This window comes from Miscanthus floridulus, chromosome 5, assembly GCF_019320115.1.
Source record: "Miscanthus floridulus cultivar M001 chromosome 5, ASM1932011v1, whole genome shotgun sequence".
NCBI lineage: Eukaryota > Viridiplantae > Streptophyta > Magnoliopsida > Poales > Poaceae > Miscanthus > Miscanthus floridulus.
This window is the reverse complement of record NC_089584.1, coordinates 37210787-37235589: the sequence shown is the minus strand read 5'-3', so window position 1 is coordinate 37235589 and position 24803 is coordinate 37210787. Positions and strand designations below refer to the sequence as shown.

Below are 24803 nucleotides of genomic sequence, written 5' to 3'. Positions count from 1 at the left end.
GATTAGGGAAGACTGAAATATGATGCAGTGGGGTCAGCAGAAGAAAGGCATGTAGAAACAAATCAAGAGATTTGACGCCACTCAAATCAGACTCTGTAGAAAACCTGAGAAGCAATCTTAGATGCATACCTCTGCAATTTGGCTCAATGTTTTGAGTAAACCATACTAAAAGCCATAATCAGATAGCATCGCTTTCACTGTACTATAGTAACCATCAAGTTTGTGAAACGTGAAAGTGAAATGAGAAAACAGACAAAGTACAACAACTATAAGGTGTAACATTTGGTCTTTCGATTTGATTAATAAACAGGAAATCATGTTTTAGAAAACAAAAGACTGTAATAAGGTAGGCACAATGACATGTTTTAGTAGCAACTGCCGATCAGATTTCAGATTGGCCATATTTTTCTCAAAAAAAAAATATTGGACACATTTGGCAGTGCAAAGTTGGGTATCATAGCACACTTTAATAAATTCTCTAAAAGGAAAAAAAATAAGACTGGGCACGAAGGAGCGAACTGTGGGCGCACACGTGAAGTGCTGTGCTACTGCCCGCAATCGCCCCCCCCCCCCCCCCCCCCCCCCCACCCCATCCGCAGAAAGAGGGATGTCAAATTTCGAAACCAGTTGAGATATTGCTCGGATATACCCATATTCATCTATATAATTCATATAAGTTTGGATATAAATTAATTAAGTTTCTACCTCAATCCACCCAAACCCAATACAGGTTCGGTAATTCTCAGAAGCGGGCGTCAGACCGCCGGACACTCCGATGATGGGCCGCACACTAGCTTAACAACACATGCTCCTTCATTTAAAAAAAACTCATCCACTTATTCCCCTTCAGCGCTCTTATCCGTTCGCCTACTACCTCCTAGCGCCGACATCATGCGAGCTATCCCGCCGCACTGCTTCCGGCGCTTCGTGCTTAGGTCCTCATCCTACCTCCTACGCGACCTCTCCGTTATGCTGCGCTCCTCTACGTGGCGCTGGTGGCGATCCCGTCGCTCCCCGATGGCGGCGCACTCCGCTTGGCGGCGTGGCCGCTCTACTGGGCGGTGTAGGGCTGCGCGCTCAATAACGAGTGGTTGGTCGCGCATGAGTGTGGCCACCACGCCTTCTCGGAAGCACGCAACGCTGGACGAGCCGTCGGCTTCGCTCTCCACACAGCACTTCTGTGAACACCACACACCAACGAGCCTCCATTCTCCTGAGCAACAAGGAGATATTGCATTTAAAGCGCATGTTGCAAGAGTTACAAGTGTTTCATACGGATGTTGCAAAAGTAGATCGGGATGGTGCATATGATATGTTGCAATGGTTGTACACGTATATTGCAAGCTCCTATTCTAAATGTTTCATCGGTTTTTTTTAACATATGTTGCAAGTGTGTTTATCTGGATGTTATATTTTCACACATCTGTTTATATCTGGATGTTGCGTATGTTTGCGATGATTTTAAGTGTTTTTCAGGTGTTTTGTAAGTGTTTCCGACGCATGTTTCATTGTTTTCATACATATTTGTTGCAATTGTTGCATTGGGTGTTTCAAAACTAGATCAGGTGTTGCATCTCCCTCCTTATCTTTTTGCTATCTCGCCTCGGTGTAGGCACGAGAAACGAGTGTAGGTAGAGATGGGCCCTACGTGCTTATGGGTGGGCGCAGCAGGTGAGATATGGGCGGGTAGGCGCAGGACGGAGGGTAGTGGCGCGGGCGTCGGGCACTAGCCAATCCCATACAAGTTAGTTAAGGAATATCTATACAACTACATCCAGACACGACGGAAGCCAATAATTCCGAAACTAATCCAGAAATACGGAGTCTCGTGCCGCATAGCGATAATAAGAGAGTAGAGCTGTAGATATAGAGGAGAGAGAAGTTAGCGTGAAGGCTCTTTTGGTTTCGTGTCGGTCGGCGGTTTTGTAGATGGGGTCCGGCATGAGCAGTTACCGGCGCCGCCCGCGCGGCTTCGTCCTGGATCCGTCGAAGGGCATGCTGCCCCTGCTGGGGCTGCAAGTGCTGCTCGAGTATGGCCGCGCGGGCTCCGCCCGGCCGCCCGCCACGGCCGCGCTGCTCGCCGCCAACGTGCTGATCTTCCTGCGCCCCGGCACCCTGCCGAAGAAAGCCTACGTCGCCCTGAATCCGAACATCTTCTTCAAGGTACGCACCCACGCCTCTGCCGAGCGCAACTACATACATGCCACTTTCCTGAGGATTCTCTAGCACATGAAAATTTCCTCTGTGCTAGAGAATTGCACTACGAACATCGTAATTCACAACCCCGCAATTTTCATCAATGTGATGCAACTTCACCATTGTGTTTTGCAATCGGGGTTCTTGGCAAGTTGAACCGAGGGTTTACCCAAGGTTTATCGTATTAGGCCTGCCTGAGTAGTGCACGATACTGATTTGTTGTTAATAGTCCCGTTGCAGTTGGTGTAAATCGAATGGGATGGTTACTGGAACTAGGTACTTCCCATCTTTTAATAGGACTAGTGGATTCAAGACTTCAAGTTCGTTTTCCCTTTGTTGGGTCTTTAAACTTTTCATACATTTTCTTTGGGTCTGTGAATTCTCAAAGTGATCATCTGGTTCTTCAGCAGATAATCACTTTGAGGGTTATGGACCTAGATGAGATGTGGGAAAAAGTTTAAGAACCTATAGTGATCATCTTGTTCAGTAAATTTGCCTGGAAGTACTTGACCATTGTGTAGACTTCGATGACGTTGGGCATAAACTTGCCTTGGAATACTTCCCATGTTTTTAGCCTTTTATACAGTCTTTTATAGTCACACATACCGTGGATGTCCAGACGCATTACGTGAACACTCTTTGTAGTTCAGAGACTTGAAGACCTTTTTCCTGTCACCTTTGTACAACGTGAACGAAGTTCACTTGTTCTGCAACGTGACAACTCTGTTGTGGACGGGCGTAGAGCTTGAAACGTCCATGGGCACCGCCGAGTTCGCTTCCATGGTTGCTGCCCTGCTTGGCCTGTCACAGGGTGCCATGCTGCTCTTGTCCAAAGGCTTGTCCTTGCTTGGTGAGGGTGCTCCGTACTATGAGGAATTTTGCATTGGGTTCTCCGGCGTGCTCTTTGGCATGAAGGCCGTGACGATGTCTGCCCGGGCGGGTGATTTCTTGCATCTGGCTGGGATGGTTATTCCAGCAAAGTATGCTGTTTGGGCCCAACTATTCCTCACTCAAGCTTTGATCCCCGATTCTTCCTTTGTTGGCCATCTTGGTGGTATACAAGCTGGACATGTCTACCTTCGGACAGGAACAGGTCAGGCCCGGGCTCGTTCAACAGCAGGCTAGGACCGGGCTCGTTCAACAGGAACAGGTCAGGCCCGGGCTCGTTCAACAGCAGGCTAGGACTGGGCTCGTTCAACAGGCCAGGCCCAGGCCCGCTCTCTCGTCTGATCTCGTGTGGTACCAGGGCCATGGCCTTGCCAGCGAGATTTGCTCAGAAACTCGTGAGCTCCGTCCTGCTGCTAAAGATGGCAACGGGGCGGATTCGGATCGGGTGGAGTATCCGCGGAACCAAAATCGAAACCCGAAAGTAAAACCTGAATCCGCCCCGAACCCCGATTTGGATGAAAATACATCCCCGAAACCCGACGGATTAACCGAAACCCGAGAAAATTACAACAGATCAACAATTCAACAGACAGAGCAATGTACTAGCAAGTAGAAGCAGGCTACCAGGTAGCCGATAGCCATGTCCAGATTCTAGAACCAGAAACATCAAACATGCAAGTTCAGTACAGTACTACTACAGCAGTACAGCTCACATATTACAGATTTACAGCCCAAACAAATAAGAGTTTTTTTTATCAAATAGATATGCAACTTGAGACAATCATCTTCACTTGAGGCACACACTGTCCAGATTACAACAAAGTTCATCATTCATCAATTATGGTGGACTCATCTTCATCCTGTGAAATAAAAATAGGGACTAGCTCATTACTTTCAATGCATTGTAAATTCACAAGTTAAATATAGAAGGAAACAACAGTAGTACCATTTCTTCATCTTTTTCATCAAGACAAGTCATCAAAGCACCAACAAAAGATGAATGAGACCCTGCATGGATATAATATTCACAAATTAGTTTTACAACTTAAATAGAATGAAGACCACATACTTACAGAAATTGCATTTACCTAACATGTCGTTATGAGACCATGCTTGCATACACATAAGTGCTTCAATCATTGATGGTGCAAGCCTACTACGATGTGGACTGATTATTCTCCCACTAGTGCTAAAGGCTGACTCGGATGCCACCGTTGTCACAGGAATAGTAAGAACATCACGTGCAATTTTTCGTAATGTTGGGTATTTGAGCCCTGCAACTTGCCACCACTGTATGATATCCAAATCTTGTGTCCTAGGCAGCAGTGGCTCTTCCAAGTACAAATCCAACTCTGTTCGCACATAAGTGGAGGTCACAACTGGTATTTTGGACATCCAATCATCAAAAGTGTCCATCCAATCTTCATCGTCCCTCAGAGTAGGAGCTCTAGGTCTAGTTTCAGCACCATCTGTTGTGGCAACATCCTCAACAGTATCTTGATATTCCAAAACCAAATTATACAACAAGTCTTTCACTTTGTTGGAAGATTCCACAGCTACACTTTCTGACCCATGAATTTTATGAAAAAGAGCATTCAACAGATGTAATTTAAACCTAGGATCCAGGACAGCAGCAACAGCCATCAAACCATGCACATCTGACCAATACTTGTTAAATTTCTCTTTCATTTTAATAGACATTTCTTCTATCTTAGGAATATCACTACTTAGCCACTTCCTAATTGCCATAAAAATGTTGCATATTTTGGGAAAGAAAAGGTTGGCTGTCACATATTTAGTGCCTGATAGTACCTCAGTTACATCATAGAACATCTTCAACCTATCACAAAGCTCTCTAGCAAACTTCCAATCTTCTGCAGATGGAACACATGGAGCACGAGAAGCAAGACGCTCAAAAACATCTTGGTAAAGTAGTGCAATGCTAAGCATAGTATAAGTAGAGTTCCATCTAGTTTTGCAATCAAGAGCAATTCTTTTTTCATATTTTCCTTTCATTTGTGCTGCCATTTTCTCAAACTTCTCATGTCTTTTAGGAGTTGCAGACCAATATGCAACACTATCACGCACTTTATCAATTCCCTTCTCCATGACACTCATTCCATCTTTTACAATCAAATTTAAAATATGTGCAGCACAACGCATATGAATTAATTTTCCCTTCAACATACAAGAGCGGAGTGGTAACTTGCCTTCTATAGCAGCCTTATTCTTTGAAAGGTCATCACCATCGGTGCCGATCATAGTCTTCATGAGGTTATCATTGACACTACAATTGTCAAGAGTTATAGTGGACAGATTCCTCTCAATATGCCAATCTAGGAGAGCTTCATGAAGAACCTCTGCTATAACCTCTGCTGTATGTGGTGCTGGAACATAAATAAACCTACAACAATAAAATATGTTAAGTGGTTGTGCTGGACAGATTGGTCTCTATAGGCAAAATGCATGTTAAGTGATTGTACTGGACACAAAATGATGCAATTTGTTGTTACCTAATAAGAAAACTTTTTAGCTTCCAATCATCATCAAGAAAATGGGCTGTAACTGCCATGTAACCTTTCCTCTAGTGGTTTGCTGTCCACAAGTCCGTAGTAACAGCAACACGAGAACTCAATTTCTTGATATAATTCACCATGGATTGCTTTTGAACTTGATACATATCAAAGATATCCTTCCTGATTGTGTTTCTAGACACTAGCTTGAATGCTGGTTGCAATGCAGCACAAAACTTTTTAAATCCAGCGTGGTCCACCATGGAAAGAGGATACTCATGGACAATGATCATTAAAGCTAATTCTTTCCTAGCAACATCTTGATCAAACACATACTTCTCTAATGTGACTGAGCCATCCTTTGGGTTTGCAGATAATTTAAGAGAAGACTGTGTTAAACCCTTTCTACAAGCTCTATCCTGACATATGGCTATGTGATTCTTCAAATGAGTTGTACCATTTCTTGTTTCCCCACCTAAATCTCTCTTACACCATATGCATCTTGCTTTCCAAACCCCTTTTACATTAATCAAATCAAAGTCTTTCCATACTTTAGATCTTAGCTTCCTCTTACTACCAACAGGGACATTATCTTCTACCTCTACCACATCAGTGTTACCTACAGTTGCAGAATCAGTTGACGGTGCTGCTGAACCGGCTACGGCAGGTGGTGTTGCTGACTCGGATGCGAGACGAGGACGCCTTGGAGGACAAGAACCCACAGATTGAGATACAGCAGCAGCTTGAGATCCACTTGTATCACCAGGAGTCGACATTGCTCACCCTTCCTGACAAATGAAAAAGGAACATACATTATTACATGGTCACATGACAAGATTGAGAAAATGGAACATACAGCAGCTTCAAATCTAGGGGAGGGATGTGCCGTCGTACCTGGCCTGTTGGATTCGCCGGCGAGGTCGGAACTTGGAAGGTCGGCGAGGCTGGCAAGGTCAGCGAGGACACGGACTAGGGTCACGGACTGATGAGGCGGCAAGGCCGGCGAGGGCGCCCGTCAAGGGCTCGCTGGCTCGGGGCGCCGGGTGGGAGCGGGCGTGCGGCCGCCCGCCGCCGTGCAGGTCGAGACCGCCGCCGTGCGCCGGTGCCGCACTGCCGTGGTCGCACTCGCGGTCACGGACGGCGGACTCGCCAGCGGCCAGTCGCGGAGATGCGGACTCGCGGTCTCTCAACGCGGACGCCGACTGCGGTCCTGCCTCCTGCGGCCGAGGGTCTGAGGGGTGAGGGTTCCTATTTCAGGCAATATATACTAGGGTTTCTTAGCTGGGCTTTTAGTGGGCTACGTATTTGGGGCCCCGATGGAGTATCCACGGGTGAAAAATAGAGTCTGCCCCAAACCTGCAGAGTTTCGGGTATCCGAACCCGCAAATCCGTGGGCAAAAAACAGGCACCAAAACCGAGACCCGAGAACCCGAAACCCGCGGATATCCGCACCAAACCCGATCCGCTGCCATTTTTACCTGCTGCCCAAGGGTCACGTTACAGGTCGGCGCAGAGTTGGGTGCTGTGCATCTGCAGCAAGAGGATGCCCGAAAGGATGCTGGATATGCTCAAGCTGCACCGATTATAACTCACTTGCCACTGATATATGTGAGAGGTGCAGCACCATGCGTGAGGACTGTGCTATTTCGTGGGGGCAGCATCACCAGGCTTTCGTGTAATAGGGAGCTTACAGTTGAGGAGTTACGCCTCAGGAGGGTGCACAGATTTGATATGTGATGCAAACCATTGCTAGTACAATGCTAAAAAGGCTTCTTTGTGTGAAGATTGGAGCCGCCTTGCCTGTATTAGGTTTTTTTCAGAATTCTGATTAGACTTCTCTCCATTTGGATAGAGTTTGTTACTGAACCACATTCTTTTTGTTGTCTCAACAGCCCACGTTGTAAGAATCGATTGTTTGCACCAGTCACTCGTTATCTGTTCATATCAGTCTCGTTATAATATAAGGTAACTGCGTCCGACTCCACCGTGCCGCCCACCCACTGTCACATTCTCTAGCGTGCTCGCCGCAGACAGCGCATGCGCTCGCCGCGGGCAGCGCTGCCGCCTCCACCGTAGGGGTGCCTTGCCGCGGTCCCCACGGGCAGAGCTGCTGCCTCCACCGCAGGGCGCCTCGCCATAGGGGACCGCACCCGCCCACCCTATGGCTGGAGCCGCGCAGCCGCTCGCCGGGACCATGCCGTTGCCTACCCGTTGGCATCCCCCCTCGTCACTCTGCGAAATCGAGCTCAGCGTCGACGAGCCTCCATTTCGTCCGAGCAGCTAGTAGATGTTACGCTTGAAAGCGCATGTTGCAAGCGTATATTTTAAGTGTTTCAAATTTTTTATAGGTATGTTGCAAGTGTTTCGTACAGATATTATAAAAGTAGATTATGGTGTTGCATATGTTGCAATGGTTGTATATGTACATTGTAAACTTTTGTTCCCAATGTTTCCATCTGTTTTTTAAGACGTACGTTGCAAGTGTGTTTATCTAGATGTTGCATATGTTTGCACACATATGTTTGTCAGTGTTTTATCTGGATATTGCGTATATTTACGATGGTTTAAGTGTTTTTAGGTGTGTGTTTTAAGTGTTTCAGACGCATGTTTCAAGTGTTTCATTTGTCTTCAGATATATGTCGCAAGTGTTGCATCTAGATGTTTCGAAAATAGATTGGGTGTTGCATCTTGCTCTTCGCCTTCTGCTGCCTCGTCTCGGTGTGTCCTCCTCCCACCGCCGGACATCCATACAATGCCGCGGCCAGGTCCTTCCGAACCAGAGGCGCCGCCCCCTCCCCCTCTTCTCGCTCGGGCGACACGGGCCCTGCGTGGAGCGCGCGAAATGGAGTGCAGGCGCGGGCGTCCGTCCGGACATTCGGGCGCTAGCACTATAGTATAATATAGCTCAAAAGTTGGGACACATGTGTTTAGAAGGTCGGATCTGTTTATTTTTCTTCCAATCACTATTACGAGATCTTACAGCCTTATTCTGCAGCAGATTTCTTTGTAGTTGTATTCATGTTCGAGGATAAATTGATCTGCCTAAATGATTGTTACTCCATATGAAAATTTCCGTCAACAAATACATAACTGGGACAGGATAACAAAAAAACTGGTTACCTAAGATGATATACACTTTAACGAGTCATTCACATGAAAAAATTAAAAACTCCTGAGCTCCTCTGTCCTGCTACCCAAGGGTCACAGAACAGGTCGACGCAGAGTTGGGTGCTGTGCGGATGCCCGAAAGGATGCTGGGTATGCTCAAGCTGCACCGATTATAACACACTTGCCACAGATATATGTGAGAGGTGCAGCGCCATGCGCGAGGACTGTGCTTTTTCGTGGGGGCAGCATCATCAGCCTTCGTGTAACAGGGAGCTTACAGTTGAGGAGTTACCCCTCAGGAGGGTGCACAGATTTGATGTGTGATGGAAACCATTGCTACAACTACAATGCTAAAAAGTAAGGCTTCTCTGTGTGAAGATTGGAGCCGCCTTTCCTCTGCTAGGTTCTTTCAGCATTCTGATTGGACTTCACCTCACCATTTCGATGGAGTTTGTTACTGAACCACATTCTTTTTGTTGTCTCGACAGCCCACATCGTAACCAAAGTACTCGAGTATTTTATAAGGCTTCGTTATAATATAGCTTGGGAGTTGGGACATATGCGTTTAGAAGGTCGGATCTGTTTATTTTTCTTCCAATCAGTATTACGTGATCTTACAGCCTTATTCTGTAGCAGAGTTCTTTTTAGTTGTATTCATGTTCTAGGACAAATTGATCTGCCTAAATCATTGTTACTACATACGCAAATTTCCGGCAACCAATACATAACTGGGACAGGATAAAAGAAAAACTGGGTTACCTAAGATGGATATACACTTCAATGAGTCATTCACATGAATTTTTTTTTTTTTGAATCGCTCGTGATCCAATCCAATTCAAATATACATCCATCCGGGCAAAATCTGGAGCAGCAGCAACCAGAAAGTAGAGAGGAGAGTAGCAGCATCAAAACGTCTTCTACCTGTGCGGGTTGCAATCGTCGCAGTAGAAATCGTTGCGCTGGAGGAGGGACCTCGGCCCGACCGCAGCCCCCGCCTTGCCGCCGCAACCGCAGGCGCAGCGGCCACGGCCACCGAGGCTTGCGCGCGTGTCATGCTCATCGCTGCCCGTTCCGGCCAATCCGACGAATCCTGATGCCTCCCCAGCACGAAGGGCGGGCTCTTCTGCAGGACGACGAGAAGGATACCCTGTCCCTGAGGTTCTTGGCCTTGCTCCTGTCGGTACCCTCCCCCTCCGTGGCCACCGGAGATGGGGAAGGGGCCGGTTGCGGCAGAGGATGGCCGTCAGCGTCGGTACCCCTGTTGACGTCCCTCGCCATTCCTATCCTCCCTCCCACCGTGCATGCGCGCGCGAGAAGCAGAGACAGGCTGGAGGCTGCCTCGGATGATGGATAGATCGGCTCAGATGCACAGGGCACGCAAAGGAGTCAAGCAGGAGACGGAGGAGAGAGAGAGAGACGGGGGCTGGGGAAGCCGGCACGACCGCACGGGGACTTGCTGCTGCAGGGAGGAATCGGTGGCGTTCCCATCCAACCCCACCTCTGGTGCCTTCCTCCTCCCCACTCCGTCCAACGCACGTCCACGTATTGACAGTTGACTGCTGGATATCGCGTTTAGGGAAAAAAAATGTCGGCGTGGCGTCGTCCGCAGGTCGGCAGGTGGCATCCCAGTCCCAGGCGGAATGGGCAAAGCGACGGCAGATTTGTATCAGTGCTGCTTCTCTTTCCATCAGATCTCTCACTCTCTCAGGAAAAAAAAAAAAAAGATGGAAGGCCTAGCGTTCGGACAGGCGGCGCGTCCGGAAGTAGCTCCCGCATTATACCGCACCACATTCCACGACCTGAGTCCGCATCCCATCCAGCGTTAGTGCGCCCGCGTCCATATGCCGCACCCGCACCCATCACGTGCTCCAGCAGCCCATCCCGTGCCCATCCTCAAGCCCCACGTGGGTCCTAGTCACTTGTCCCGCTTACGGATGCGTGCTGCGGAGGCACCTGCCGACCTCAGGCACCAGCACGGTGACCCACGACGGCCCCCTAGCGGCAACAGTAGAACGGTTGCGGCAGATGAAACATGTGCTCTCGCAGATCTACTTCTGAAACATCCAGATGAAACACTTGCAACATATATTTGAAAACATATAAAACACTTAAAACATACACTTGAAACATGCGTGTATAGTCATAGCAGTATATGCAACATCGAGTTCTACTTTTGCAACATTCAAATAAACACACTTGCAGCATGAGTCTTAAAACGCTTGAAACATGCGTATAGAGCCATAGTAACATATGCGTGCAATATCCAGATGAAACACTTGAAACATATGTTTGAAACACATGAAACATAGGCTTGCAACATATGCAACATGCAAGATCTATTTGCAACATTCAGATGAAACACTTGAACATAAGTCTGAACGCTTGAAACACTTGAAACACATCGTCGCCAGCAGTCACAACTCACAACCTACCTGGCGGGGAACTCCGATAGCCAGCAAGTTTGGGTCCGGAGGATGTCGAGAGCAACGGTCCAGCGTACGCACTAGGCGCAGCACGAAAGCCTCCCATTCCTGCCGACGGGCGAAGTGGATGGGGGCATGGCGCGGGGCGTGGAACAGTGTGGGACGTGAAGCCGCTCAATGATCGATCCTTTTTTGCTGCATACCTAATGGCAATTCACTTTTGCCGCGCACGCTGAGTGGCACTGGTGGCACAGCCAGGGGGCGGCAGGGGACGCTAGATCATCGATCCTTTTTTTTTTTGCTGCATGCCTAATGGCAATTGACTATTGCCACACGCTGGGTGGCGCTAGTGGCACATCCAGGGGGCGGTAGGGCCATGCCCCCCTAATATGACAGCAAATATTTTTATTAGTATATAATCTTATAATTTTTATTTTTAGTTAGTGAAAGAATATAACAAAATTATTGCTATATATACCTATTAATACCTTTTTTTCCCTTCGTCTTTTCTAAGAATTCAAAAAAATTAACTTTGATCAAATGTATATAAGAAAATTTTTATATTTATAGTACATAATTAGTATAGTTAGATAGATCGTTCAATATATTTTTATAATATACTTATTTAGATATATAAATATTACTAATATTTTCAAGAAATCTAGTCGAATTTGAGACCAACATGAATTTCATAGCAACACTTTTTTATGGGATGGAGGGAGTATATAATAAAGTTATACAAACACATCTTGATAATAAAATCGTTTCTACTAACATCTCTGAAAGACTAAATTAGTAGATCTCAAGATCTACATAGTCACTGTAGAGCCTTGCTTCCATGGCATGTCGCATACAATTGAAAGAATAGGGCCTTAGATTCTACTCCCTCTGTCCATAAAAACATACAACTATGTGTTGCGTATCAGAAAAAGTAGTTCACGTTTGATCAAGTTTCTAGTGAATAATATTTATATTTATGACTCCAAATCAATTTATTATGAAAATACATTTCATAATTAATCTAATAATATTTATTTGATATCATAAATATTGGTACTTTTTTTTATCTATAATTGGTCAAACTTAATAAGACACTAAAACGTGACACTGTGCTAGAATTGCATGTTTGGAGAGAGTAGAATACATATAAGAAAATGCGAGCAATCATAAGTCGATAAATTAACCCAGATGATCACCACAAAAAAAACTAATCAGTTGAGCCAAGCTCAATTTTTACAAAGGTTTTTTTTACTGGCCCTCCTATGTATAATTTCCGGCTCCGCCCCTAAATTCATATCAACTTTATTTAACATGTATGCCGTGCGGCAACGTGCAGGAAATTCTCCTATTTTGATAAGAACCGATGCAAGAACAAGCAAATCTAACTCTTATATGCAATAATTATATTTCTAAAAAAAAGTCTCGCAACAACACACGGGTATCCTTCTAATAATTATATGTATAATATGTACAGACTGCCTAGTTATATAATCATATAAAATCAAGGTACGTCAAAATATGAGAATGATAGTACTAATAACCCATACAAAAGCGCTGCATGCGCGTACACTCGCAAAATATATGAAAAAAAACGAGATTACTACTACTCCTCCAGATATTATTTTACAGGCGTAAGAAAATAAAAATAAAAGAAAAAATATAGTGTAGAGTTACAGTAGCAGAACGACAAGATCTAAAGATATGTACTTCACGTATTGCAGGTTCAACATTCTTGATCCGGCGTCCGAAAGTGGCTGCGGGCCTCCAGATAGCTGGTCAGCCTGCGGCTGTGGATTTTGGTTGGAAACAGGTTGGGTCCCCGGGGCCGGTTGCACGTTTGGGTCAGGCACCGGCACGGGCTGTGGCTGAGGCTGCGGCAGAGGCTGCGGCGGGAGTGGGCCTGGCTGTGGCTGCGGTAGGGGCTGAGGCGGTGAGTTTGGGTCGGGCTGCGGCAGGGGCTGCGGCTGAGGCAGAGGCTGTGGTGGGTTTGGATCAGGCTTCGGAAGGGGCTGCGGCTGAGGCAGAGGCTGTGGTGGGTTTGGATCAGGCTGTGGGTTTGGATTTGGTTGCGGCAGGGGCTGTGGCAGTGGCCCCGGTTGGGGCTGTGGGTTTGGGTCCGGCTGCGGCTGCGGCTGCGGCTGCGGCACAGGCTGAGGCTGAGGCTGAGGCAGCGGAGTTGGCAGCTGCTGCAGGCTTCGACCACGACGTGCCTCCGGGGAGCTGTCAAGCGCGGTTGCCACTGCGAGCGATCCGGCTGCAACGAGAAGTAGCAGCGGCGGCAGCAGGGCCAGGGGAAGGGACGACGAGCGGCGGCGCTTCGCCATGGCTTGGAGCTCGAGCTGGTGCTTAACGTCGACGCTCAGAATTTACTTTGTGGCTGGCTCAGTGGGGCTCACTGCCTGCGGTGTAAAGCAGAGTGGATGGATCAGGTCGGAGGACCTTGATATTTATAGCCTCAATTAGCCAATGGACGGCTGGCTTGTGTTGCTGCCGTTGAGCCGCTGATCTCTATCTCCAGCACAGTGATTAGTTGAGCACACGCTAGCTCGACTGCTCGAGCAAGATGTACACATCCTGCAGTAAATGTACACCTAATTGTTGTTCTAGACATTTAAACAGCATAACGAGGGAGGAATAGACTACTCCACACCTTGACAGCTCAATTCTTTTTACGAAACAGAGAAGGGCAAACTGCTACTGATTAAAATGTATTTATTATTAAAAGAGGAGTGTAGTCAGCAAAAGAAGAAAACGAGAAGTTTACGAGAGTAAAAAACAAAATCAATCTACTAAAGGTTCTAGCCATTATTTAATCTGAGGAAAATATCTTCTCTTTACATGATGACTCCAAGGATAATATGTGCAAATTCATGCTTGATGACAGCATCTCTCTGCAGCCTTGAACTGAAATGCTTCTATGGTTAAAGATGTAACCATTGTTTGTGGGCAATATACACCAGCATATAAGAATCAAAATCTCCATGAAAAAAGCCACAATTAAGATCTTGTTTTGATGCACATGTATTTATCTCAATCTACATGCGTTGAAGTGGATTTGAGTGAAATTAAACTAAGTTTTATTCCAATCACTCCAATACATATGGATTAAAGTGGATACACGTACATCCAAAACAAGGCCTAAACCGAATTTTGGAGGAGTCCAGAATCTAAAAGGAACGAGTAAATTTGTATTTGCGCGTCTGGCTCGGATGGTGTGCTCGGAGGACACAATGGTTTATACTGGTTCGGGTGGAACGTTCCTACGTCCAGTTCGCTGCTGCTCGTGTTGCCGGCACTTGGTTTGCAGTAGGGGTTACAAACAGGCGAGAGGGGGAAATTATCACAAGTCTCTAGTGGAAGGAGTGAATGGGTGTTGAGAGCTCGATTGCCGCTCAGCTGTGTGCTCATGCCATGCTTTTGTGTTCCGATTCATTTTTTTGTCCCCCGATAGGGGCGCCCTGCTTTCCCTTTTACAGGCGAAGGAAAAGCGCGGATTATAGTGGAAGAAAAGGAGAAGAACGAGAGAGAGAGAGAGAGAGCGAAGAGGGAGAAGAAGGCTTCCTGGGTCGCCGGGTCCTTCTTCTCCTTCATGCGGGTCCCATCGATCCTGTAGATGTCAATAGGGACGGCTTCACGTCGCGGCCCTGTTTGTCACTCGCGCCAGCCTCTTTTCTGTTGTCAGAGTTTTGACCCAGATCCATACGCTTGGACCTGGAGTGGTTGACGACGGTATGGGTCCCCGTTGGACGAGACGGAACCCGCATCCTTGGGGTCGGGCGAAACGGAGCACGAACCCAAGGGGTTGGACAAGTCGGAGCCCGCAGTCTTTGGGGTCGGGCGAGACGGAGCCCGCACCTGAGGGATCAGGCTAGACGGAGCCCGCGTCCTTAGGGTAGGGCGAGATGGAACCCGCACCCGAGGGGTCGAGCGAGACGGAACCCGCGACCTTGAGCGAGACGGAGCCCGCGTCCTCGGGGTCGGGCGAGACGGATCCCGCACCCGAGGGATCGGGCTAGACGGAGCCCGCGTCCTCGGGGTCGGGCGAGACGGAACCCGCACCCGCGGGGTCGGGCAAGACGAAGCCCGTGTCCTTGGGGTCGGGCGAGACGGAGCCCGCACCCAAGGGGTCGGGCGAGACGGAGCCCGCGTCCTCGAGGTCGGGCGAGACAGAGCCCGCACCCGAGGGGTCGGGCAAGACGGAACCCGCGACCTTGGGCGAGACGGAGTCCGCGGCCTTGGGGTCGCTCGAGACCTTTTAATACGTCTCGAGCCATCCGGAGGAGTCAGCGTGGACGCTAACCTCCTTGCTTTGGATATCTCTAATAACGATACCCGATAATCATTGATCTTTTGGCACCTGTGAGTTGTGAACCAAGCATCAAACATTATCGTTTGCAAAGAGGGGAGACAAAAGATGATGCTCATCAAGAGTTCCTTCGTGCCCACACATCCATGCACAGGACACGATTATAACTGGGAGAACCATATTCTTGCTTCTCAACTATTCTTTAGAGTCTAGACTCTAGTGATTTGAAGCATGTAGTGACTGGGAGAACCATATTCTTCCTTTCATTACCCGGCCGGTAAGCCTTAGCTTTCTGATAAACTATGAAGAAGTTTGCATTTCCCGAAATTTAAGACCAAATTAAATGCCATGTGAGAAAAAAAAATTGTAAACAAGAACAGTAATTATGGGCGCTGCGTATAAACAACACGCGGAAGTCACCCAAAGGATGGAAATGGTATAGGTCAATGTTTCAAAAAGAAATGGTATAGGTCTAAAACTCATATTCCCAGAGAAATGAGAATGAAGCTATATATGCACACCTACGCCCCTATATTAGTATCTGTTGAACATTTGGTCAATTTACGACGTATATTAATCCATAAAAATGACTTAACCAATAGTAATAGTACCACTAACCATACTGTAACACCACCACTACTGCAGATAGTATTTAACAGTGCAGCAACCAAGTACGCTAACAACGCTAACATAATAGCATATGAACAATAGCGCACAGTGGGATTAGGTTTATACCCTAGGGTGGGACTGCCGGTACCCGTGGACAGTGAGCCACCATCTTCTCCGTCGGTGGCATTGGTGCGGGCACCAGTCCTCCTCGTGTCCACCATGTTGCAGAGGAGGTCGCGCCGGGAGGCTCCTGCAGGTGCAGTGTTGGAGCAGTAGCACGGGAAGCTCCTGCAGGTGCGGTGTCGGAGCAGTAGCACGGGCTCTCCCGTCAGGAAGCAGAAGCCCCCGAACAGGAACCTACAGAAGCAGAGACGGGGCAGCAGTCGCGTCGGGAAGCCGGCGCTCCCCAAAAACTTGATTCCCCGCCTATCCGTGCAGGTACGCTTGACGGGGGGAGTTCCGGAGGCCTGCTACCGAAGCTCCCTGTGCACGCAGGGAACTCCGGTCAAAGATGCAGACGAACAGCTCAGCGCTCAGATGTTGCGGAGAGGAGGAAGAGGAAGAGTCGGGTCTGTTCCCTGCCGGACAGGGGCGCCCCCCTTATAGCTGTGTCGTTCCCCATCTGTCCGTTAGGCCCTATCGGGGGAATGAACCTGGACAGGGTGGTTGGACGTTGGGAGTTGGCTGCGGCGGCTAGGGTTTTGGTTGGGCCAAGCGACAAAACCAGGCCAGGCCATGGCCCACGGCCCGGCTCGGCGCGTCGCGTGCGCGTGGGCGGGCGGCGCAGCTCGGCGGCGGCGGCGGCGCGCGCGTGTGGCCTCCCGGTTCTCCCTCTCAACTTGTCTATGTGAGAGTCTTAAGACTCACTATTTAAGTTGAGAACCTTTTTAGTGAATTTTCCATATGGTACTAATCACTTTTCCACTTAACAATAATTGTGGGCCTTTGAAGTTTATTTGATTAATTAGAATAAATAATGGGCCTGGCCCAAATTAATCTAATAATCCCCACCAAACTTCAGAAGTCTACAGTTAATGTCTTCAGTTCTGAGCTTGTTTGATATACCAGTGTTTCGATGGAGACTGTTAAGTTGAACATCCATCTAGAAAAGGAGTTTACACTCATTTACAACTGACCAATGGACTATGCCTTGAATTGACAGTTTTATGCAAAGTGAGGCTCACTCGATTTCTTTACTGGTACTAGGCTGCCTGTAGCATCCCCTCTGGTTGGAGCATATAAGTCATACTCCTGGCCTATTCATGAGTATCTAGAGATCACCCAAATCTTATAGATTGTGACTAGCAATCGAACTCACATAGGTGTGTTCCTTTAAGATGCCCTGTAGGCCGACATCTTTGCTTCTCATTAAGCCACTCGGATCACATTGAGGTATTTGCCAACCTGCCATATAGATAGGAAGAGAAGTGCATTACTCAAGAGATTGACCTTTATTAAAAGGGTCTCTTCCCTCAGTCTACCCATAGCTTGTTTCACCATCCTAATTCACGGGATCTCTGATCACATAGGATAGGTTGCCACTACGATAGAACTTCATGTGGGTCTCAGTCCCATCTCACTCGATGCACTATCTATCACATTATGTGATAGTCCCTTAGTAAATTGATCTGCCAGATTTTTAGACGTATGGACATAGTCCAATGCTATTACTCCGGAGTTTCTTAATTTTCTGACAGATTTTAACCACCGCTTTACATGCCTAGTGGTCTTCATGTTGTCCTTTGAACTGTTTACCTTGATAATTACTGTTTGGTTATCACAGTTCATAGAAATTGCAGGCATAGGTTTTTCAACCACCGACAAATCCATAAGGAGCTCATGGAGCCATTCAGCCTCAACAGTAGCGGTATCAAGTGCTGCAAGTTCTGCTTCCATTGTTGACCTCGTTAAGATGGTCTGCTTGCAAGACTTCTAGGAAACAGCGCCACCTTCAAGTGTGAATGTATATCCACTTGTGGCTTTTAACTCATCAGCATTAAATATCCAATTTGCATCACAATAGCCCTCGAGTACCTTCGGGTACCCAGTATAGTGAATGCCAAAGCTCGACGTTCCCTTTAGATAGCGCAATACTCTTTCAAGAGCACGCCAGTGATCATCTCCCGGATTTGAAACAAACCGGCTTAATTTGCTCATAGCAAATGAGATATCAGGCCTCGTTGCACTAGCCAAGTACATTAGCGAGCCGATGATTTGGGAGTATCTCAACTAATCCCTCATTATTCTTCGGTTCTTTCTCAGGATCATGCTTGGATCATAGGGAGTGGACACAGGCTTGCAATCACTATAACCAAAGCGACTCAGTACCTTTTCCACATAGTGAGTTTGTACAAGTGTTACCCCACTATTTTCTCCCCTTAGTAGTTTGATGTTTAGTATCACATCAGCCACTCCCAAATCCTTCATGTCAAAGCTCTTTGACAGAAAGTCCTTGACTTCCTCAATCACATTGAGGCTTGTCCCAAAGATTAGTATGTCATCCATATACAAGCACAGGATTACTCCTTCTCCCCCACCATAGCGGTAGTACACACATTTGTCAGCTTCATTCGCAACAAAGCCAGCAGATGTCATAGTTTTATCAAACTTTTCATGCCATTGCTTAGGTGTTTATTTTAGGCCATACAAAGACTTCAATAATTTACACACCTTTCCTTCTTGACCTTCTACTATAAAACCATCAGGCTGATCCATGTAGATCTCCTCATCTAACTCTCCATTTAGGAAAGCCGTCTTAACATCCATCTGATGAACGAAAAGACCATGAGACGTAGCCAGGGCAAGTAGTACTCGGATTGTGGTCAATCGGGCCACTGGTGAATAAGTATCAAAGAAGTTCTCGCCTTCTTTCTGGGTATAACCCTTAGCCACAAGCCTTGCCTTGTACTTTTCAATCGTACCATTAGGCCTAAGCTTTTTCTTGAACACCCATTTACATCCTACAGGCTTGCACCCATAAGGACGATCAACAATCTCCCAAGTTCCATTGGTCATAATTGAATCCATCTCACTTCGCACTGTTTCCTTCCAGTAGTCAGCGTCGAGAGAGGAAAATGCCTCAGCAATGGTGCTTGGAGTGTCATCCACGAGGTATATAGTGAAATCACCACCAAAAGACTTTACAGTCCTCTGTCTCTTACTCTTTCGAGTAGCTCCACTATTATCCTCCTCAGGATTCTCAACACATGTTTGTTCAAGATGTTCTGTTGGCACCACAGGGGAATCAACAGGTGTTTGACTAGATGTGCTAGGTACATTTCCTCTCATAGGAAATTCATTCTCAAAGAATGTAGCATCTCTGGATTCAATCATTGCACCGACACGCATGTTAGGTACTCCAGAGCTTACAACTAGGAATCTATAGCCAACGCTGTGTAAAGCGTAACCGAGGAACACACAATCTACAGTTTTTGGTCCAAGTTTGTGTTTTTTGACGATTGGCACATTCACCTTGGCCAAGCATCCCCAAGTGCGCAGGTATGAGAGAGTCATCATTTTCTTTTCCCATTCCTCGAATGGTGTTACTTCTTTATTCTTTGTAGGAACTCTATTCAGGACATGACATGCCGTCAATATAGCCTCACCCCACCATTCGTTGGAAAGTCCCGCAGTGTCTAACATGGCGTTAACCAAATCAGTTAGAGTGCGATTCTTTCGTTCAGCAATCCCATTGGATTGGGGGGGGTATGGAGGCGTCCTCTCATGAATAATTCCATGTTCCTCGCAGAATGAATCAAACTCATGTGAAAAGTATTCTCCCCCACGATCAGACCTCAACCGTTTGATTTTCCTTTCCAATTGGTTCTCTACTTCAGCTTTATAGATTTTAAAATAATGCATTGCTTCATCCTTTGTTTTTAGCAAGTACACATAGCAAAATCTAGTGCTATCATCAATAAGAGTCATGAAATATTTCTTTCCTCCTTTGGTCAATACACCATTCATCTCGCACAGATCAAAATGAATGAGATCTAGCGGTGCCAAATTTCTCGCCTCTTTCACAGCCTTGTGAGGCTTGCGAGGTTGCTTTGCTTGAACACAAGCATGGCACTTAGACCCTTTGACCAGATCGATTTTAGGGATTAATTTTAAACTAGCTAAGCGCGTCATACAACCAACATTGATGTGACAGAGTCGGGAATACCAAATATTAGACTCATCATCATTTCTCACATGGTTCACAATTTTATCACAAGAATCCATCAAAGAGAAGCGGAACAAGCCTCCGCTTTCATAGCCTTTTCCAACAAAGGTTCCATACTTGGATACAACACATTTATTGGACTCAAACACAAGTCTAAAGCCGTCTCTACACAATAGAGACCCACTAACGAGATTCTTCTTGATGGAGGGGACATGCTGCATGTTCTTTAGCTGCACGATCTTTCCCGAAGTAAACTTCAGATTGATCGTACCAACACCAAGTACAGCAGCATGCGTACCATTTCCCATCAGCAAGGAGCAACCTCTTTGTTCCTGATAAGAAGAAAACAAAGAAACATCAGAACATACATGAATGTTAGCACCCGTGTCAACCCACCACTCAGGCGAGAGACAAACTGAAAAAACTGTAGGTAGATGATTACCGTACCTAGATCCTCCAGATTCGCTAACAACCATGTTTGCGGTCTTCTTCTGCTTGTCCTTGCGGTCAGGGCACTCTTTTGCCCAATGGTCAGATGCACCGCAGACAAAGCAAAGACCTTTTTCTTTTTCCTTGCCCTTCTTCTTAAAAGTTGTAGCTTTAGGCTTGACTGCAGGCTTGTTTTTCTTCTTCCTCTGTGCGGCATGAAAGTTCTTCTTTTGCACCAGATTGGCGCTAGAACTTTCCTCATGCGCTTTCTTGCCATGAGTGTCCTTTGCCCTAGCATTCTCCTCCACACCAAGAGTATCAATGAGATCAGTCACACTGAACACTTGCCTCCTGTGCTTTAGAGTAGTGGCAAAGCTCGACCAAGTGGGTGGCAGCTTAGCGATGATACCGCCGGCCACAAACTTGTCAGGCAACTTACACTCATTGTTCTGGAGTTCCTTTGCCAGCATCTGTATCTCATGAGCCTGCTCTACTACAGATCGGTCATCGACCATCTTGTAGTCATAGAACTTCTCCATGATGTACAACTCAGTGCTAGCATCGGCAACACCGAACTTGGCCTCAAGTGCATCCCATATGTCCTTGCCAGTGTCCATATCCATGTACACTTGCACCATGCTTTAAGCTAATATGCTGATGAGAGCCCCCTTGAACAAGTTATCTGCCTCATTGAACTTAATCTCCTCCTCGTGAGAGAAAGGAGGTTCAATGCGTCTTCCCTTGATCACGTGCTCACAACACATACTAGTGAACCACAGTTTGGAACAGACACGCCACACTTTATAGTTGGATCCATCATCTTTCAATGGTGGTGGTTTTAGTAACGCAGCAAAACTAGCAGCCGAAAAAGACCTATCAAGTTTTTGGATTGTTGAACATTTGGTCAATTTACGACTTATATTAATCCATAAAAATGACTTAACCAATAGTAACGGTACCACTAACCATACTGTAACACCACCACTACTGCAGATAGTATTTAACAGTGCAGCAACCAAGTACGCTAACAGAATAGCATATGAACAATAGCGCACAGTGGGATTAGGTTTATACCCTAGGGTGGGACTGCCGGTACCCGCGGACAGTGAGCCACCATCTTCTCCGTCGGTGGCGTTGGTGCGGGCACCAGTCCTCCTCGTGTCCACCATGTTGCAGAGGAGGTCGCGCCGGGAGGCTCCTGTAGGTTGGGCCAAGCGACAAAACCAAGCCAGGCCACGCGCGCGGGCGGGCGGCTCGGCTCGGCGGCGGCGCGCGTGTGGCCTCCCGGTTCTCCCTCTCAACTTGTCTATTTGAGAATCTTAAGACTCACTATTTAAGTTGAAAACCTTTTTTTAGTGAATTTCTCATGTGGTACTAATCACTTTTCCACTTAACAATAATTGTGGGCCTTTGAAGTTTATTTAATTAATTAGAATAAATAATGGGCCTGGCCCAAATTAATCTAACAGTATCCAAACTGAAAAGAAATATATATTTCCTGAGCTCAAAAGAAAACCTAACCATACAGCATATCCTCGAAAACAATACGCAAGTACGACAGTAAAAGTGGTTGCAATGCGTACGTATGCTATCTTTCCGACTAATAAGCAACTCGTGTTTCGATTGTGGCTGTAATTTTCACACCTTTTTGCTAAACGTGTATACGATTCTGGCCACTCGCATCTGCTGCGGTTAATTAATTAATTTACAGTACTCTTGCTGAACCTCGCTAGCAAATTAACAACGGCTGATTCGAGCAGAAAACAACCTGCTTTCAAATCGTGCGCAAGAGTCAAAAAGTAGTAACCGCACACGATGACTTGAAGCTTTTTTGTTGCCGTACTCTGGCTATCCTTGAACACGCCGGCATAACCAAATCACCGCGGATTCGGGCAGATTTTCGTGCCGGGCGGTGGAAAGCAACGGCACACAGGCGCTTAGCTTTCGTTTCTAGTCGAGCTACGACATTGTGAGTTAGAAAGTACACGACATCGACGTGCACTGTTGATTAGTTCCTGTCATTAGTAATATAACACAGACACGAGTCACACGACAGGGCTCAGGACTTGCAGCAGCAAGAAAGCATAGATGCTATCCGATCCTAAGTACGGACTAGTACGTCATCTCTCCATTGACAAAACAGGTTGCTCTGCACCCTTCACCGCGTAGGTTGGAAGCTTTGCTACTTTTTGCACAAGATTTCGTTCTCATTAGTGACACTAACATCACCCCTGCGCCATTATATTTGTCTTTTTTTTTTTTTAATCCCAGCCCGCGCCATCTGGCTCTATCTACGGTTACGTACCTCATAGCCTCAATATGATAGCCACCCTTCCCGATAAATGGAGCCATATCCAAATATATCGTTCTGCTGGTGTATTTTCAATTCTTCATCCTGAATGTTATTGTTCGTCACCTGGACTATGGACTATGGAGACCGGGCAATCAGTAACTCGGTGGTCAGTAAAGAGCACTGCCGCATTATGGTCCCCATCAGACTCTTCCAATAAGGAGACCCAAACCCAAAATGGGTCCGGCACAGTACTTTGCCTAGCCGAATCCATCGTCCAACAGCAGACCCAAAGATCCGACGCATTTTGCCTGCTCGCCCAAACGCTACGCAAAAAAGCGTCTCCTCTCTCCTCGCTACGCAAATCGCCGAGCTCGCCCGCGGCACCCGGCCGGGGCCAAGCTCGCCAGCGCGCCTGCGGCGGCCGGGGCCGAGCTCGCCCGCGCCGAGGCGGAGCTCGCCGGCCGCCGGTGTTGGAGGAGCGCATGGCGAGGCGGGGAGCGGCCGTCGGGGAGCGGGGCCAGGCCGCCGGAGCAGGAGGCCGCGCGCGGGGGTGGACGGCCACGGGGCCGCCGGAGCGGGATCCGGCACACGGGGCCGTCGATCCTCCGGAGCTGGACGGCCACGGGGCCGCCGGAGCTGGATCCGGCCGCGGGGCCGTCGATCCGTCGGAGCTGGACGGCCCCGGGGCCGCCGGAGCTGGATCCGGCCGCGGGGCCGTCGATCCGCCGGAGCTGGACAGCCACGGGGCCGCCGGAGCTGGATCCGGCCACGGGGCCGTTGATCCGCCGGAGCTGGACGGCCACGGGGCCGCCGGAGCTGGATCCGGCCGCGGGGCCGTCGATCCGCCGGAGCTGGACGGCCACGGGGCCGTCGGAGCTGGATCCGGCCGCGGGGCCGTCGATCCGCCGGAGCTGGAGCTGACGGAGGCCGCTTCGCCGAGGACGCGGGGTCGCCGGCCCAGGGGCGGAGGCGGGCGTGAGGGTGGAGGCCGGCGCGGGGTCGAGGACGGGAGCGGCCGAGGCCGGGGTGCCCAGGGCGGCGGACTCGCCTGAGATGGGAGAGGGAAGAGAGAGAGAGAGAGAGAGAGAGAGAGAGAGAGAGAGAGAGAGAGAGAGGAGAGGAGGAGACCGCGCGAGATTTTTACCGGTGGATTTGCGTTCGCTATTGGACACGCTAAATTTGGGTGGGGACCTTTTTTCCCTGTGTATGACCCAAACTACAGAATGCGTGTTGTGTATAGGTCGTCGTTGTTGGAGACCATCTCAAAGCAATGAACACTGTTCGCACCTATAATTGATCGGTTTCGGTTTTGCTGGAAAACCGGCTCGTTTTGGAACTTTGTCAAATTGCATAAGCATAATAGACATCAAGCGAGTGTTTCTCTTGTCAAGATTATCGAAATACAATATAGAACATCTAGTTTAGAGTCCGAACAAGAAAATCACGGCTTTGGGAAGTGCACACCTCTAGAAGGACAAGACTGTGTAGTCTAAGTTATGAGTTCTATTTTGGCATGGATTTTGTAAGAGTTTCGACGATGATATAAAAATATAGGGCCACAGTCGGTCGATTGAGGTACCTAATCATAACAAAATTCAATCCACTACTCTTTTGTCCTTATCACTTTTCAAACCTTAATCCGTTGTTCTTCCTTCGCCTCAGCGGAGATTGAAAGCGTTCTAGCTAGCCTATCGATGCTACAGCAACTGAAGATGCATTTGCCGCGACGGGATTCCTCTTGAGCGAGCGCTTGTTGGTCACCAATGGACCTGACCAAAACCGCCCTATGCTATCCTTAAAAGTTAAAACAGGCCCGGCCGGTTTTCGCAAAGGCACGCTCTGTTCGTTTCGCTAAAAAGCCAGACTGAAAAGT

At 47.7% G+C, this 24803-nt stretch overlaps 2 protein-coding genes across 2 annotated transcripts; one reads left to right on the top strand and one right to left on the bottom strand.

Moving 5' to 3' along the window:
- Window positions 1-1893: 1893 nt before the first annotated feature.
- Window positions 1894-3462, top strand: LOC136451974 (rhomboid-like protein 14, mitochondrial). The gene is made up of 3 exons (XM_066452653.1): window positions 1894-2163; window positions 2842-3289; window positions 3347-3462. The coding sequence occupies exons 1-3, from the start codon at window positions 1930-1932 to the stop codon at window positions 3376-3378; spliced, it is 714 nt and encodes a 237-aa protein (XP_066308750.1). The 5' UTR covers window positions 1894-1929; the 3' UTR covers window positions 3379-3462.
- A 9183-nt stretch (window positions 3463-12645) lies between these two features.
- On the bottom strand, window positions 12646-13550 carry LOC136451973 (uncharacterized). Its single transcript, XM_066452652.1, has one exon. It carries the CDS (start codon window positions 13450-13452, stop codon window positions 12799-12801), a length of 654 nt encoding a protein of 217 aa, XP_066308749.1. The 5' UTR covers window positions 13453-13550; the 3' UTR covers window positions 12646-12798.
- Between the last annotated feature and the right edge of the window lie 11253 nt (window positions 13551-24803).

Excerpts from the sequence above, each read along its gene's own strand:
- LOC136451974 (XM_066452653.1), top strand. The coding sequence starts at position 1,930 with ATGGGGTCCGGCATGAGCAGTTACCGGCGCCGCCCGCGCGGCTTCGTC. Across the intron at positions 2,164-2,841 it reads ATCCGAACATCTTCTTCAAG|TTCAGAGACTTGAAGACCTT; the intron begins GTACGCACCCAC and ends CACTCTTTGTAG. Across the intron at positions 3,290-3,346 it reads CTACCTTCGGACAGGAACAG|GTCAGGCCCGGGCTCGTTCA; the intron begins GTCAGGCCCGGG and ends CAACAGGAACAG.
- LOC136451973 (XM_066452652.1), bottom strand. The coding sequence starts at position 13,452 with ATGGCGAAGCGCCGCCGCTCGTCGTCCCTTCCCCTGGCCCTGCTGCCG.